This window comes from Limanda limanda, chromosome 19 (assembly GCF_963576545.1).
Source record: "Limanda limanda chromosome 19, fLimLim1.1, whole genome shotgun sequence".
In the NCBI taxonomy this organism is placed as follows: Eukaryota; Metazoa; Chordata; class Actinopteri; order Pleuronectiformes; family Pleuronectidae; genus Limanda; species Limanda limanda.
In genome coordinates, this window is record NC_083654.1 from 12,923,104 (window position 1) to 12,940,533 (window position 17,430).

Genomic DNA, 17,430 nt, shown 5'->3' on the forward strand with positions numbered 1-17,430 from the left:
ATTACAGGGTGTAATGGTGTGTGTGTGTTTAGAGACGGGACATATGTGCATGTATGTTTGTGCTAGTGAGAGAGAAGGAAAGACAGAGAGGTAGAAAGGGAAGGAAATGAAGCAGAACATGATTATGGACAATACACGACAGGAGAGAGTGCGAGTTTGTTTGTTTAACACCTGTTTCTCTCGACTGCACTGTTTTCACCTTAGTGACGCATTTGTTATTACCTCAACCGAGGAGGTTATGTTTTTCACCCCTTTTCGTTTGTTTGTTTGTCTGTTGGTTGTTTTTTTACATGAGTAAGATTATACAAAAGCTACCGTTTGGATCACCACTAAACCTGGTGGTTGAGGTGCAGGTCAAGTAGGAACTCATACGATTTTGGTGCGGCTCTTTATCGGGGGGCTGATCCAGAATTTTTTTCACTTTCTTTAAATTAGCAAGATAGGGTGTTATTTCTTGCTGTGGCCATTTCCCCTTATATCTAGGGAATAATTTATGGATCTTGATAGAAGAAAACGTATTAGCAGACTGATATCTACAGTATAAGTGTGCAATGTGGTGCAGTTTGATACAATTTATGGGGACTATTAGGCCTTGGTGGAGGTATGTGCTCGGGAGTGTTGTTATGTGGTATAAATAATACTTATCATGTCATCTTGGTGAGTTAAAGTCACGGGGAGATAATGAAAAGATGGTGATAACTTACAGGAGGGTGATAGGCTGTTGCTAGGCAGGTAAACTCAGCTGCAGCAACCATAGCTGTGATTCTTGTGATTCTTTGGTTTAGCCCCTGGGAGGCAAAGTAAAACTGGTTTGGGCCCCGGTGTGTTAGTGCCGCACGGCTTCACACATTCACACTCGTCTCTTCAGTGATACAGTACGTCTAAACTCTTAACTCAGAGCCTGACTGAACTCGCAGTGGCCAGCTGAGGTGATATTGACCATGCGTTTCATCAACTGACTACCAAATCGATGGCTTGGATATCATTAACTTTCCTCTGTGGCCTGCCGGCTGTATAATTATCTCTGTGTCTTTCTGGCTTCTTTCTTCTGTCCCTCTGTTTCCCCCCCCTCCTCTATTTCTGGTAAGATAACATCCTTGCTGCAGCACATCAACTGATCGATGGATGGACTGATTGATTGAGCCTCTCTCTCCTTCCACCTCCCTCCCCCTGCTTCTCCAGCTCCAATCTCCTGTGTTGTTATTTTAATTTTTTCTCCATTTTCATACCTTCCTTTTCCCCCTCATTATTTCTATTCTTTCCTCTTCTCGTTTTTTTGTCCCCCTTCCTTTCTTTTCCTCTAATCAATCTTACCCTCTCTCTCTCTCACTTGCAGGGCAGGATAACGCTGAACCATGTTGCTCTAAGTTGTCACCTGTGGTGAACGGGGGAGGAGGAAGAGGAGGAGGAGGAGGAGGAGGGAGACGTAGGCAGGCAGGCAAGCAGGCAGACGGGCATCTGCCACAGCTCCCTTTTAGGCGGCCTTTCGCACGCTTGAAGCCATGGGCAACACAGCCACCAAGTTCCGCAAGGCCCTGGTGGGTGGCGACGAGGCCCTGGCCTGGCAGCTGTATGAGGGAAACCCTCAGTTCAGGGATGGCCTGGACCCAAACGCATCCTATGGAGAGCAGTACCAGCACAACACGGCCCTGCACTACGTCTGCCGCCACGCCATGACACGTCTGCTCAGGTAACACTCGTGGCTTTTTTCTTTTTTTTCTGGGTTTGCATTTGTTTGAGAAATTCAATTGAATCATTCTTGAGGCCCTGGTTTATAATGCTGTTATGCAGTTGTCTAATAGAGTTACAAAGGCAGTGAGTCATATTAAATTGAATAATACTTAGCAGAAAGTCAGCTTTCAGAGTCACCATTTTTGTAATTGGGTTTTTAGGGCAACTTGCTTTACAGATGTACAAGAAGGCCGGCTGCTTATATTGTTCATGTAAATGATGTTAAAGGCAAAAATAGTTTATTAGTCACGGGGGGGAAGTTGGGCGCTTTCTAATGATGTCATCAGGGTTACCTTGAACTGGGCTTTAGTCTTCAAACGTGGGCATGTGGAGTAAGATTTGGAATCCTTTTGAAACGGAGCAGACTAAAGAGTAGTGACGCACACACACACAAACCAACATACTCTTCCTCTAAAAATGTCATGAGAGCAGCTATATAGCAGTGTAACATAACCGTAAAGAAACGGGTCAATCTGAAAAACATATGGAGGGCAAGACATCAGTGTGTCGTTTTGCCCCCTGCAGGGATAATTAAGCTGCTGGCCATGACCAAGACAGCTGATTCAGTGACTCAATAGCCGTCCTCACCTCCTCCTCCTGTTGCCCTTTCTTTCCATGATCAGAGGAGGAGGGGGGGGGGGGGGGGTGTCAGAGGAAGCTGTTTGAAAAGGCCAGTCAATTATATGTGCATCTGCATGTGCGTATGTGTTCTGGGGAGGGAGAGAGGGCAACTGTGACTCCACATCTGCTTAATGTGACCAAGTCTGTGGATATAACGCGGTGAATCAATTGGTGTGCTATTTGTGTCCCTTCCCACTAACCTATAATGGGTCAGAGACGTGCTGAATGTAGCTCTCGGCCGCTGATAAGCATCAAGAGGAAATGCTCCTTTGTTCCAACTGCTCAATTGGACAGAGGCAGGCAGAGAGACGATGGAGAAATCTCAGACAAAATAAAGACTCGCGAAGATCGAGCGTGGGCTGCAGGATGCAGAGTCTTGTTTTCCAGATTATTTTTAACATGCATCTGCCTCATGTTTATTTGTCTCTCTTCCAGTCGTCTCTGTGGGCTGGATTGGCTCGTAACCCCATGAGATGTGCAAATTGGGAAATAAGAAGTAGAGCTATTACTGAGGGGAATGGGTGTAGTTCAGGAAGTGTTGTGCTTCCTCCACAACAAGGGATTACACAGTATTAAAAACATGTAAATAGCAAAGTTATTACATTTATTCTTGCCCGTATAGCTTCTTCTTCCCTTTTTTTATTTTACCCCTAAATGTTTTGTGTTTCTCCTCTGAAGTTTCCTGCCATTGTCAAATCATTGCCCCGTGTGAACAGTTTCAGTGCTCGACTGTTGCAGCACAACGTGACAACCCCTCGCCTGTTGTTTCTCGTAGACATATATTAGGGCCATCCATCCTGAACAGGCAGCTTTGTGAGTGGGTCTGTGTGAGTGCGCGTGTGTTTTGTGGGGTCGAAGGGTTTATTCAGTTGTAGTTAAGTGATTATTGCTGTGAGGGTAAATTAGCGGTGGCTTGTGGTAGACAGGATAAGAAGGTCATGAGTGCAAGAGCAGGACAGCGTTGGGAGAATGGGCTGAAGGGCGGCACAATGAGGCAACAATCAGACCCACTTTCATAAGTGGCTACTGCTGGTTCCAAATGTGATTTACAACATTTAGTAATGGACTCAACGAGTGGAAATCCAATGTCAACCTATTAGTTTCCTTTTTTGTAGTAATTTGCATATGTTCAGGTTATAGAAACCTTTTTTTTTCTCTGCATGTTAACATACAAAACTGCCATGACGAAGAGTAAGACCAAAGACAATGGAAAAGCACATTGTAGAGGTGGGGGGGAAACTAAATAAAGGATTGAATGGAAATAAAGGAAGAACGAGAACTTGAAGGGGGAGAAACAGAATAGGTGGGGCCAAATTATAAAAAGTGGAAAAGCTAATTAGCAAATGGAGGTTTTGAAAGACAAAGAGCAGAGAGGAAACTGCAACCACAGCTGGGCTCCCGGTGCAACTGGCACATCCATCACCATCAGAGTGTGTTTGTGTGTGTGTGTGTGTGTTCGCGTCCGCCAGCCAGCATGTCCATTATCTCAGAGATGTTAAACAGAAATAGTCAATATTCTGCCATCTTTCTTCTCTCCCCCCCTCTCTGGCTTTCTTGCTCCCCACCAACATTCATTTCACAGTCCACCTCCCTTTCATTATCCATCCTTCATGTCTTTGTGTAGCTGCCTTTTAGACCCGCGTCCAACCCCGGATAATCTTCTGAAATTATGGGAGGGGCCGGATGTGAGAACACAAATCTGCAGAATTTTTCTGTCCAGCCCCTTTGTAAGGACTCTGAGAATACACTGCCAATATACGACACACACACAAAACATGAAACAGAGGTGCTGTACACGTAGAAGAGGGAAATACAACAAGATGAAAGAGCGTTTAGTGATGAGAGCGTCGATGGGCCGGGGAAAAAAAACATGTTTTACCTCTCTTTACTTTTTTCCTCCACTTTGTCTATCTTCTCTTTTATTCAACTACCCTTCTTTCTTGCCTGCATTTTGAAGGTCGTTCCTGTTCAGCAAAGAGGGGAACCCCAACAAGCGTAACGTGCACAATGAGACGTGCCTCCATGTGTTGTGCCAAGGGCCGCAGATCCTACTGCTGCCAGAGGGAGCGCTGTCACCACGACTGGCCCGGCCACAGAGGGACGAGCAGCGCCGTGCAGACTGCTTGCAGGTACAAACTCCAGCGTACACACTTGCGTGTTGCTTTGTTAAAAAGTTGTATCCTATAACATTGGAAATTGCTTCCATTCAAGTAATGTTGTGTGCGTGTATTTGTGGGTTTCCCCCGCTGTCAGATGATCCTCAGCTGGACCGGAGCCAGGCTGGAGGGAGGCCAGTACGAGAAAGCCAACGTCAATGCCACGGACAACCACCACAGCACCTGTCTGCACTACGCTGCTGCTGCAGGCATGAAGAGCTGTGTGGAGGTGAGAGAAAGTGCTCTGAAATTCAAACCCACATTAGGACGAGTAATCGTTCTCTGTGCGGCAGATCTGTCTGTGTTTTCTTTAGGATTGGATTTGGCAAAAGATTTTTACAGCCAGTGAAAGAAGTAGGCTGAGCATTATGTCTGTCTTTGAATTGTGAGCATCTGCTTTGTGTTGCATTACTGTCAGACCCAAGCACTGCTTCCTCGCTTGTTTTATTTTATTTTTTATTTTTTTAACTTCATTTTATTTCCTTTTGTCAAATACACTCATACAGTACATCGTTTTTAACATGAAATTAGGTATCACAGGCTCAAGTCTTAGGTTACTGGGGTTAACTGTCCATGTATGTCTCGGGTCCAAGCCATCATGATCCAAATATATCAAAATCAAGTTACCGATTAACAATGTCCACAGACACATTACATTTCACATAACATTTCATCAAGACATTATTCTGAGATAGTATGACCTGCATGTGTCCATTGCTTAAAAGGGGTCTCGCTTGTTTTAGATTTTAAAGCTTTTGAATTGGGGAGAAAATCTGCATCTTGACTTAAAAAACTATCAAGCTCGGTCTGGGGAAAAACAACCCACATAACCTTCTTTTTCACCATTAAAGAAAAAGTGAACAAGTTTCTTTTCCCTTCTACGTTCTCTTCTTTCATTGTTTGTGCAACCTTTCATAAAGTGTGGTTTCTCCTCTTTCTTCTTGTACACCTTTTTCTCCCTCTTACATTTTGGAGGGTTGTTGTATTTATTGGATATCATTGCAGTTGCTCACCTTCACTTTCTGTTTTTCCTGGCCTGTTGCCTCCCCATCTCATACGTTTCTCTGTTTTCTACCATCTCATCTTTCTCACTCTCTCTCTTCCCCTTCTCTTTTATTTTTCTCTAATGTATTTTGTTCTCTCTTTCTCTCCTCTCGCTCCTTATCCCTTCCTCTAGCTGCTAATCCAGAGTGAGGCAGACCTTTTTGTGGAGGACGAGGACAAGCTGACGCCGTGTGACCACGCCGAGCGGCATCACCACACTGAGCTGGCCCTCAGCCTGGAGTCGCAGATGGTTTTTTCCTCCTCTACATCTCAGCAGTCAAACACAGACGCACATGGTGAAACCAACCTGCTGCAATTCAAGGAGGTGAGACAACAGTTTCGAGATCCAGGGGGGGTGTGCTGCTGCTGCTGGCGCGACCTTTATAATGGTGTTATTTCTATGCTTTTTAATCACAAATCTTAGTAAGTCAGCAACTTACTTTTGTTTTTATATATATTTTAGATATAGCCACCAACGTAACACAACAACAAGCTCACACACACAAGTGTAAGGAAGAAACATAAGAGAATAAAAAGCTACATGCAGGTACTTCCCACAGACACACACTCAAGAGCTGCAATGATGATAATTTTCTGGTTCCAGCTTCTCAAATATGAGGATGTGGAGCTTGACTGTCGTTCCTGGTTGTTGTCGGCATTCCTAATATCCTTTTGAAGTTTCGTAGACTAAATAATGACTCAATTAATCCACAAAGTAAGCAACAGATTAAGAGATATGTCACCAATTCGTCATAAACTTCTCTCTTCATATGTCAAAACAGGTTCTTACAAATAGAGTAACCTGAGAACGGACACACCTCGTGTTTCTCATGGACGTAGTGAAGCAGGGAGCACCAGCACATTTTGTGGAGCAGTGGCTGATGCCAACTGATAGCAGTTTGATGTTTTCGTCCTGCAGCCAAAACTATGCTAATATTTAAACTCTTTCCCACCATGACCCCCCCCCATGATCACTGCCTCATATCCCGGCCCTTTTAATTTCTCACGTTTTCACTGTCACTATCAAAACACGAAACACATCTCATACTTCTACTTCTCCTGTGTTTGTTTGGTTTCTTTTTATTCTGAACTTATTTAATTTCTTCTCATAATTACCTTCCTTCTGACATAGTTTTTTTTTCCTCCTCTCTCTTGCTCCTCTTCATTCAGCCTTACGAGGGACTCAAGCTTCAGGACCTGCGCCGGCTGAAGGACATGCTTATCGTGGAAACGGCAGACATGCTGCAAGCCCCCCTCTTCACCGCCGAGGCCCTGCTCCGAGCACATGGTGCGTTTGTCTTCTAGAGAAAGTTGATGTCCGTAAACCACTTTCACTAAAACCACACACCACTGCAGTGTGGCTTCAATATTTATTATAAAAAAAATCGTCCCTGTCTAAACTCCCTTTACCAGACTGGGACAGAGAAAAGCTTCTGGAGGCCTGGATGTCCGACGCCGAGGGCTGCTGTCAGCGCTCTGGTGTGGCCATGCCCACCCCCCCGCCAAGCGGCTACAACGCCTGGGACACCCTGCCCTCCCCCCGCACCCCGAGGACCCCGCGCTCGCCCCTCACGCTCACCTTGACTTCTCCCACCGACAGCTGCCTCACACCTGGGGAGGAAGGCCTGGCTACGGTGAGACACAGAGTGATGACAAACAGATACAATTATTATGTAGCATCTATGTTCTAGGTTACTCCTCGAGAATTGTTTTTCGTTGAGTTTATTATTTAAGGACTGTGGGGTAGGTTGTGGTGGCAGAATTATTGAAACTCCTAGATACTATGTGGTTAGATCTCAGTCTCATAATCTCCCGTTTATTTGAATGGTAGCCATGTGTTATAGAATAGACTGAATAGACTGACGAGTGTAAAGACACCACAGACCTCTAATAAAAATCTTTCAGGCTAGTTAAAGTTTAGACATAGTGCCAAGCGTCTCACTTACAGGAAGTTAATGTCTAATCTTACCAGAGCAAAAGAAGGTCATCGGTCATCTTTCCAGCAAATTCCTCTGTCTGCTCTTTGTTGTCGCGCATTACCGCCTGTTGTCTACTTTTCCTATTGACGCAGGTTTAATTACACATCCAGTACTTTGTACACCTTAAGTTAATTTGTCTGGCTGCTAAACCTGGCTGTGGTTTAACTCTCAAACGTTCAGACATCAAGCTGTTAGGCTGCTTCTACCAGAAAACTTTGTACATAAAGAACATGTGGGTGTGTTTCAGGTAAAAGATGGGATTATCTCGATGGAAATGACTTTATACTGTCTCGCACTGTCGCAGTCTGTTTGATTTTCTCCTTCCCCTGTGAATTATGATGGAGGTGACATTGCAAAAAAATGTGTCATTTTTATAGGTGTTATTATGCCATTATATAATGTAAATTGTGTTATTTGTCTCTCTTGTCTCCCTGCAGTGTGGAATCTGTCTCTGCTCTATCTCAGTCTTTGAGGACCCAGTGGACATGTCCTGTGGACATGAGTTCTGCAGAGCCTGCTGGGAGGGGTACGGTCTTCTGTGTTTGTGTGCATGGGAATATTCCTGTGTCCTTCAGTGTGTTACTGTACGTCTGCATTTGCATGCAGTTCATAAATGTGTGTTTTTCTCACAGGTTCCTTAACGTGAAGATTCAGGAGGGTGATGCCCACAATATTTTCTGCCCGGCATACGAGTGTTACCAGTTGGTGCCCGTGCATGTGATAGAGAGTGTGGTTTCCAGAGAGATGGACCAGCGGTACCTACAGTTCGACATCAAGGTAGAAACACAACCCCTTGCCCCTCGCCTAACTTCTTGCTACATATTTGTTTGAAATTAGTTTCTTCATATCACATCTGCTGGTGCGGTCCTTCTATTTGTCCTCCTTCACTTCTTTTGGCATTATTCTGTTTGCTCTCTTTCTCTTTTTCACAGGCATTTGTGGAGAACAATCCTGCCATCCGCTGGTGTCCTGCAGCGCGTTGTGAGCGAGCAGTGCGGCTCACCCGGCCGGGCCCCGGGGACAGTGACCCTCACAGCTTCCCCCTACTTCCCTCCCCAGCTGTCGATTGTGGCAAGGGTCACCTCTTCTGCTGGTACGCTTTATGATGCTGTTAAGAGTTAATACTAGGGATGTCACGAGAACCGATACTCCGGTACCATGTCGATGCCAAAATTCCAAAAACATGACTTTTTTTTTGCACTTGAATATACATATTCTTTCAGTCATTGATAACTGAAATCATAATGTTACCAGTCTTTTCTTTTAATTTATTACTTGAAGGCTATATAGCCAATGTTTTTTTTTTTTTTTTTTTGCATTGGTATTGAATGGTGTGGTATTTATTGCTATGTGACATCCCTACTGTTTACACACACTTCTCAGTTATGATGCCCAGAAATTCATCTCTTTATATAAACACTTAGAACATATCAATGACAATGTTGCTGATGTGTCACTAAGCAAAGCCAGATACACGTCTTCCTTGTGCAAGTATAAGGAAATATAATATGCAAGTCATCCACTTTATCTTTCTCCTCTATTTACAACTTCTCCTGTTTACAGGGAGTGCCTTGGCGAAGCCCACGAGCCATGTGACTGTCACATGTGGAGGAACTGGCTCCAGAAAGTCACAGAGATGAAGCCCGAGGAGTGTGAGTCTGTCCGACTTATTGTTTGTCTTCCCAGGAATTGTTTGTGTTGCCAGTGATCATTTGAGCTGTGTCTCAGTGAGCCAGCCCCACAGTTAACAGCAGCTGTCAGAGCTGCCTAACAGGATGCGTCTGATTTATATTTACAACATGGTGGCAGGTGTTCAGGTCAGCGATATTTGCCAAATGTGTGGGTGTGTGCTGGAGGGTGTATCTGCAGGGCGGGTGTTGGGCAATTGAAAAACAGCTTGAGCTGAGCTGTGTGTAATTGTGTGCACTGTCCACAGTGGCAGGTGTGAGCGAGGCCTATGAGGATGCTGCAAACTGTCTGTGGTTGTTGACCAACTCCAAACCGTGTGCCAACTGCAAGTCGCCCATTCAGAAGAATGAGGGCTGCAATCATATGCAGTGTGCCAAGGTATATGCACGAAGCTCTTTGTCTGCTGCGAACATGTGTGAACATTTTGTATAGATGGCTCTGTTCACTGACTGTTAACATTTCCAATATTTGATCATACTTTGCACCGTGTTTGGTTACGATAACTACAATATCTTCTCTCTCTACCTCGCTCTGTAGTGTAAGTATGATTTCTGTTGGATCTGTCTGGAGGAGTGGAAGAAGCACAGCTCGTCAACAGGAGGCTACTATCGCTGCACTCGCTATGAAGTCATCCAACAGCTAGAGGAGCAGTCCAAGGAGATGACTGTAGAGGTACAAACACAAACACACAGAATAAACACACTCAGATGATCACATAAATCCCTCACACGCACATGAAATATAATCAACGCACACATTTCCACCTGAAAGATCTTTGTCATCCCCTGTCACATGATGAGGAGCATGTTCATAACCCCAACAGCGTTACAAACACGAATAAGATTATATGACCAACAGCATTTACAGATTTAATATGGAACAATTCTTCATGACATGTCTGAAAAAAGAACAAGACATATACATACTATTTGTTTTGTTGACTTGTCTGCTCACATTATCCAAAATGTTTTCAACAATGTTCCAACCCAGGGAAATCCCCAATTGTATTCAAGGTAACGGGATGTTTCACTTTGGTCGCCTGTTAATTGCGTCATATCCGCCGTACCCGTGGCTTTGCCCATCCCCCCCAAAAATAAATAACACACCGCTAACCAGTTGGCTGTACTTCTACTTGTTTGCATTGTATCACTTGAGTGTTAATGTGACTAAATGTAACCGGAATAAAACTGTGAAACATAACCTCATCCGCGCCTGTGTCACGTCGGGTAAATCTTGATATTCAATGGTGGAGAAGACAACCAAGGCATCAGCAAATAGCAAAGAACTTAAATATTGAACAGTTCCTACTCTCACGTACTTACAAACCCTAACTTGATTTTGTTACAGGCAGAAAAGAAGCACAAAAGTTTTCAGGAGCTGGATCGTTTCATGCACTATTACAGTCGCTTCAAGAACCATGAACACAGTTATAAGGTAACTCTCTCTTCACGCTCACCTGCACAATTGTATAATTGTGAAGAGCTGTTTGGAGTTTCTAAAGCACCTGTTAATGGTCACCTCTGAATATCATGATCATTGCATATCAGACTTCTCCTCTCTGTCCATTAGTTGGAGCAGAAGCTGCTGAAAACGGCTAAAGAGAAGATGGAGCAGCTGAGCAGAGCCTTCATTTGCCGTAAGCTTCTCCTACACCGACCTCATCCTGTGGTTGGGAAGAGCTGTGTCAGAATAAATGTAATCATTATTGCATTGCTCTCATCCTCGACGGTGCTTCCAGTTGTAATAAGTGTGTGTTTGTGTGGTTGTTGTCTGGTGCAGGTGAAGGAACTCCTCCAGACACGCGGTTCATCGAGGACGGCGTGTGCGAGCTGCTGAAGACGCGGCGCGTGCTGAAGTGCTCTTACCCATACGGCTTCTTCCTGCAGCCGGGCAGCACCCAGAAAGAGATATTTGAGCTCATGCAGGTGATCTAGAAAGATGATTTTTTTTTTTGTACCTTTATGTATTTCTGAAATACTAGACGACAGGCCAGGGTCATCTTCTGAGGATGGTAAATTTCCAAAAAAAAAAGAATTTGAAGTTTGACAAGATGTTGAGATACTTTACTGGCATCTTTCAGAAAGTTACCAACAAATAGGACATGTTTTTATGCATATTGGGTAAATAGATAATTTGTCATCAGACATTTTGGGCAGAGCAACTTCCTTTATGGCCATGTTTTAAAAGAGCAGTGTAATATGTAATGCAAATACATTTTCTTTGCTTAAATGGAAGATATGTTGTCCCTTATCAGACCGATCTGGAGATGGTGGTGGAGGATCTGGCGCAGAAGGTGAACCGGCCGTACCTGAGGACACCGTGCCACAAGATAATCAGTGCAGCCCGGCTGGTCCAGCAGAAGAGGCAGGAGTTCCTGGCATCTGTGGCCCGTGGCGTTGCCCCTAACGACTCTCCTGAGCTGCCACGCAGGAAGTGAGGACAAACACGATCATACATAAACAAAATGTGTTTTTTTTCTTTGCTCATGTTAAGAAATTCTCAGAAGAGAGGAATTAGGGTTATAAATACCTATAAGTTTGTGTTTGCTTTTCTTTCAGCTACCCTGGAGGATCATGGGACTGGGAGTATCTGGGCTTTGCCTCTCCTGAGGTAAACAGAGAATCTCACCACAGTAAAACACTGCCTTTACATTTTACTAGGATATTTCTACTTTCTAGGCCATATAATGCATGAATACAGCTGCCTCTGACTTATTTTGCGTATGTTTTCAGATGGGGAGTCGTCACTCGGTGCTGGGTGCGGATCCAAGAGAGAGACAGTCGCAGGTAACGCACCTTAATTTTCCTGGCATTTTGTGTATGTGCATGGACTGAATTCCGATTTGCAACACAGCTGCTTGGAGCTGCTTGGAGCTGCTTTAGTAGTAACCCAGTTTGAATCCCTCTCTGCAGGATTATGCTGACATTCAGTACCGTCGTAGACACCGGCCGCGGCGCAGAGGAGACATGCTGAGTCTGCACAACCTCAGAAGCAACAGTAACACACCAGAGACCAGCAGGAGAAGTGACAACACAGGTCTGGAAAACAGAGAGTTTCATGTTCTTATACAGAGACGTTTTTTATTAAAAAGTGTATATACAGTATACTGCACAGGAAACATTTACACATGCATGGTACCATATACATCAGGTTTTTTAGAGCAGTGTATTTGTGTGGACTTTGCATCCCAGTCCAACTCCATTCCCTGCCTCATTTATAAATTCTGACTTGTCACTGCACCAGACAACCAGCTAATGGGATTTGAATTTATTGCTCCATGAATCATGGTCTGTCAAACGCACACAGGCATTAATGACTGGGATCAATTGGCGGTCAAGCCACGAAACAGTGGCGCGGTTTTAACGCAACATTTTCTGTTCCAGAAGCTCCTGAGAGGAGCGAGGGGCGTCGGAGAGTGCTGGGCTCGCTGGATGAAGACGACCCCAACATCCTCCTGGCCATCCAGCTGTCGCTGCAGGACTCCCGCAGAGAGCGCGGCCTGGAGGGAGCGCTGGACGGGCGGCCGGAGCTGGAGCGCGCCCTGGACAGAGTTCAGGAGAGGAGGTCGGGTCCAGTGGGAGACCTGGGAGAGGTTGCCTTGCACTCCCTCAACACCGATGGTCTTATAGGAGCCAGACGCTCGTCCTACCCTGCCTCTCTCCTTGACCCTCCTCGGCCGCCACACAGGACAGACTCCACCTCCAAGGCTCCCACGGCCATCCCCCTCCCGCCTCCGCCTCCCTCTCTCTGCGCAGAGCTGCTGGAGTTGGGAGACAGCCTTATGAAACTGGGGAACATAACCACTCCTTACGACTTAAACACACACACGCAGGAACAGCTCTGCTCGCACCACACATACAACCACGGCGCTCTCACTGCTCCTTATGCCGCTGAACCTGCTTACAGCGACTGCAGCCATAGACAAGACCATATCACCATCACAAATCCCCGCTATGACGGCAAAGATCAGAGTTACTGCCACTCCAGTGCTTATTTGGCGGACACTGAACACACTGCCTCCTGTGCACGAGATCGCACCCAAAACCCCACACACACCCCCGCCCTCCCTTGTGCATACAACCGGGAACACGCAGCCACCTACGACAGCACCCCCAAACCAGACAGCTCTTACAACCCCTGCCCGGAACACAGTAGCTCTTACACTCAGGAGCGGCCCGCTGCCTACGCTCTTGAGCGTCCATCCAAAACAGACCCCCAGGACCCTGTCCAGTTGTGCCTCCCGTCTCCAGAGCTTGAGCCGGAGCTGCTGCTTTCACCGGTGATCCCCCCGGGGGGGGCTTTCACCCCCAGCGACCCACAGAGTCTGGAGGCCCTGGACCCCACAGCCAGTGCCCAGCTGCTGGACAACATCATGGCCTGGTTCAACAACAACATCAACCCGCAGAACAACCCCCAGAGCCTGGCCCTCATCCCCTCCCCGCCCACCACAGAGACCGAGTCCTCCCCTGACACACACACCGAGACTGAGAGCCAGACCTCCAGGGGCGTGACCCCCGCCCCCATCTGGCAGCCCCTGGAGGGCGAGCCAGAAGCGGACGGAGAGTCGGCGAGTCCCTATTTAGGTGATGTCGGGGCGGAGGCCCAGAAGGCATTGAGGCCCAGCACTCTAGAGCTGGAACACAGAGAGGCTGGGATGGAGGGTGTGCAGGAAGGGTGTGTGGCGGACCTGTCGCTGGACGAAGCGCGCACACACCCGTGCTCACACTCCCAACGCGGAACCAGCCCGGCACACACTGCCCCGGCCACAGAGACAGACTTAGAGCTCGGTCTTCAGCTGGAGGTGGACCAATCACCTGAGGAGTGGGAGGAGCAAGTGCACCTGGTGTGACGGAGTAGACAGAAAGTTGAATTCAATCGAGGAAGATAGAGATGAGAGAGTGATGAAACGGAAAGAGGAAAGAAAATCATCACAGAGAGCGAAGCACTGATGGAAAAACACATTGGTCAGAGAGGCCTCACTGAAAGATGTTGGTCTTAGCAGGTCGAGTGTTTACTGTATGTAAGATACTGTATCTAGAGAGGATATGGCGCCCTGCAGACTGTCCAGCAAAGAAGATGTCATACGCAGTTTGATTTATAATTAATTATTATAATTATTTTTAAGTGCTTTTGTCTGTTTTGAAAACAGACAAACTATGCTTTGAAACCGAGTGTTTAAAACCGACTACGTCAATGGAGAGCTATTGATATCACACATGAGACATAAAATGCTGCACGTGTTTTTTTTAAATTTTCTTATTTTTTATTTATTCCCCACCAACTGTATTTGTCTCCTCAGTTTGTTAAGGGTGAAGTCTTGGTGCTGCTGAAAATCCAAACTTGCCTTGTTAACACTCACACTTCATTCACAAACACAAACACACACACACACACACACACACACACTCACACACTGACACACTGACCCGAACCACAGGCTTTTTCAGAGCCCCAAGAGCCAAAACACAATGATACCTGTAACCTTGGAGCTCGTTAGCGTACTGTACAATCAGAGGGGCCTAATTCAGAGTTTTGGACCTTCACGCACACTGTGCCTGCTTCACGAGAGCCAACACACTACTGATCTCTGCTGTTCGGGAGGCCGCGCAAGAACCACGATACGCCCGTCTGCTCGGTGAACTTCACTCTGGTGCGACAGGCTTTATCTGTATGTTGTGATGGTATCAATTCTTTTGTAAAACTCGAGATGATCACAGAGGTTGAATTGTCTTGTCCCTCAACTGTCGCTCTGATCTTCAGAGTAGCCGTAGGAATTCGTTGTCTTGCTCAAAAGAAACCGCAGCATCATGGGTGCTTGTTTCCAGGGGGGGTTAATCGCCTTTATTTTTCCTGCTCGGTGCAACATCCTGCTTCTCATTCCACAAACTTCTGTGTTTATCAGAGAGGAGCTTTCATCCATGTTAATATTTCAGTATTTTAGCTGCTTTGGCTCAGTTTTCAAACGACAAAATGCTTTATGGGTACACGATGAAAAGATTCTCATCAGTGTTGCATTTTAAAATATAACTATCCTCACTGATTTTGGAACTATTAACTTTCTTAAATGTCAATAATTACATAAAAAAAATGGATCTATTAAACAATTCTGTTTCAATGTTAATACATATGAAGAAGTCTGGAGTCAGACTTAACACAACAGTTAGCTGCATTCGTATAATTTGTTTAATTTACCACAGAATGTTTCCAAACTCCTCCATATTCCTGGGAAGCGTCACATTAACCCACAATGTGTTCAAGGTTGGAATGTATGAGTTTGTTTTCACATTGAATCTGAGCTTAAGCTGCTAAAATGCTGTAAATAACAATACTTCAAGTGTTTCTAACTGCAGACGTTTGCTGTCTCTCTCATATCTTTCCCACTACTGACGGCCAGTAGAGTGCTGTTGTGAGTTGGCAGATCTGTTGGGATTTTACTGTAATTTATCCATTTTTATTCCTTATAACGGAGATGAAATCTCTTCCAGTTGAGACCAGTCGTTGGGTCCGTGTGCCTTTTCGGTTGTTAATCGTATTTGTTTTATTTGTCTGTATTTATTCGTGTCATTACCTTTTGAAAGGAGTTGCTAATGAACGTAAATGGAGGACACACCACTCTGGCTGTTGCCACAACTACACTGAGGTTCTTGATGCACATTAGTATTGTTTGTCCTTTGCGCCCTGATTTATCTGACTCCACTTCATCCCCAGAGAGAACAGGTTCATGTTTCCACCAATTTATTTATTCAGAAATGTTTTTGAGGCTCTATTAATGAATTCATTGCTTAATTATTCACCTATTTGAGTTTCCACGATAATTAACAACCACTTTATCTGAATGTTGCTAGTCGCCCTCTGAATACTTCTTCAAACGTGATGTAGGACTCTGACTCCTGGCTCAGACGTTATCTCTAAACATTAACGCCCCACATTGACGTTTACAAGATAATTGAACACTGCATTTTGTGTTGAGATATGATATGGTGCTTTGGGGACTGGGATGGTAATATTAATGGAGTGTTTTGAATTATAATCTGGTGGCATGAAAAAAAAAATCAAATCCTGTACAAGAGGAAAGAAATCTGACTTTTGTTGAAATTCCTCACTCTACGTTTCCCAGACAGACGTGACATGCAATCATGGATGCATCACTTATGTGCTTGAGGCTTGTTTTAAAGTGAAATCCTCCACAGAAAAGAATGTTCTCTGCTCTGTGTGGAACATTAAGGCGTGAAGGTGCTGGAATAGGGCGTAGGTTCTGATGGAGACGTTTCAGACTCTTTTCACTGCTCGATCAACGGGACTGATTCTGGGTTGCATGGTGCTACGGAGGGAGCACAGAGTCTGGGTTCTTTTTAATTTGCACACGCATGCTGTTGATGCATTGCACTAATCCAGTGCTGACAGGCAAGATGTGGAGAACTGATGAGTGATGCTTTTATTATTATTATATTGTTTTTTTGTTTTCCTTATTAGAGTTGGATTCATGGCATCAGGGGAATGGTCCTTTGCCATTTTGTAATCCATATATAATTTGTATATTTTAATGGTCCATCAATGAACAACATCAGACTTCAACAATGAAATAAAAAATGAAATTTGCACTCATTGATAATACTTGATACATTCCCAGTCGGTCCATGAGAGCGGTTTGATGTGTGGCCAAAAACTGTAAATGAAAGTGTCAGTGCAAAGTTAACTCTCAATAAAAAAGAACTGAAAGCGTGTCGCTATGAGTTCGGTGTCAAGTTGTCTATTGCAGAAATCTGCAGAGGGAAGAAGAGGCTGCTTCAGATGTCGCTGCTTCTCCTCCGTTCCCTTATCCACACGATCATTCGAGCATCTTATTCCCGACATGGACGACTTGTCTGTGAGTCACGTTCCACTTGACTCCAGCCATTAACAACATGTCAAATCAAGTAAAGTTGTTTCATATTCTGTAAATTCATATTTATTCTGCAGTAGTATAAACAGTTGCATCAGTGGATTGGGTGTAATTTCAGGAGAAAAAAATCACTGTTGGTCAAAGACAACATGATCATTATTTAAATATTGAAAACGTTGACTGTCAATTAACAGACAAATCTATAAAGAATTAATTCAAGTCATAGCTGTTTGACATGCCATCCGTACTGTGCCAATCAAATCCAAACAGCTCTTTAATTAATTGTATTAAATAATAAACCCTCAAAATGTTTTGTCTGTCCTTTTAA

At 44.9% G+C, this 17,430-nt stretch overlaps 1 protein-coding gene across 1 annotated transcript; it reads left to right on the forward strand.

Moving 5' to 3' along the window:
- The first annotated feature begins 1,447 nt into the window (after positions 1-1,447).
- On the forward strand, positions 1,448-16,944 carry LOC133026072 (ankyrin repeat and IBR domain-containing protein 1-like). Its single transcript, XM_061092904.1, has 20 exons — positions 1,448-1,690; positions 4,310-4,481; positions 4,606-4,737; positions 5,686-5,877; positions 6,723-6,840; positions 6,966-7,186; positions 7,969-8,057; positions 8,164-8,308; positions 8,464-8,624; positions 9,095-9,183; positions 9,468-9,598; positions 9,758-9,892; positions 10,568-10,654; positions 10,790-10,856; positions 11,000-11,145; positions 11,475-11,653; positions 11,779-11,830; positions 11,953-12,006; positions 12,133-12,256; positions 12,604-16,944. The coding sequence occupies exons 1-20, from the start codon at positions 1,503-1,505 to the stop codon at positions 14,067-14,069; spliced, it is 3,948 nt and encodes a 1,315-aa protein (XP_060948887.1). The 5' UTR covers positions 1,448-1,502; the 3' UTR covers positions 14,070-16,944.
- Positions 16,945-17,430: the final 486 nt, after the last annotated feature.

What these genes read in the sequence shown, in the direction of transcription:
- LOC133026072 (XM_061092904.1), top strand. Translation starts at nt 1,503, where the DNA reads ATGGGCAACACAGCCACCAAGTTCCGCAAGGCCCTGGTGGGTGGCGAC. An exon ending in GGCCCTGCTCCGAGCACATG is followed by an intron (nt 6,841 to 6,965) that starts GTGCGTTTGTCT and finishes TCCCTTTACCAG; the next exon opens with ACTGGGACAGAGAAAAGCTT. An exon ending in GAGCAGAGCCTTCATTTGCC is followed by an intron (nt 10,857 to 10,999) that starts GTAAGCTTCTCC and finishes TGTCTGGTGCAG; the next exon opens with GTGAAGGAACTCCTCCAGAC.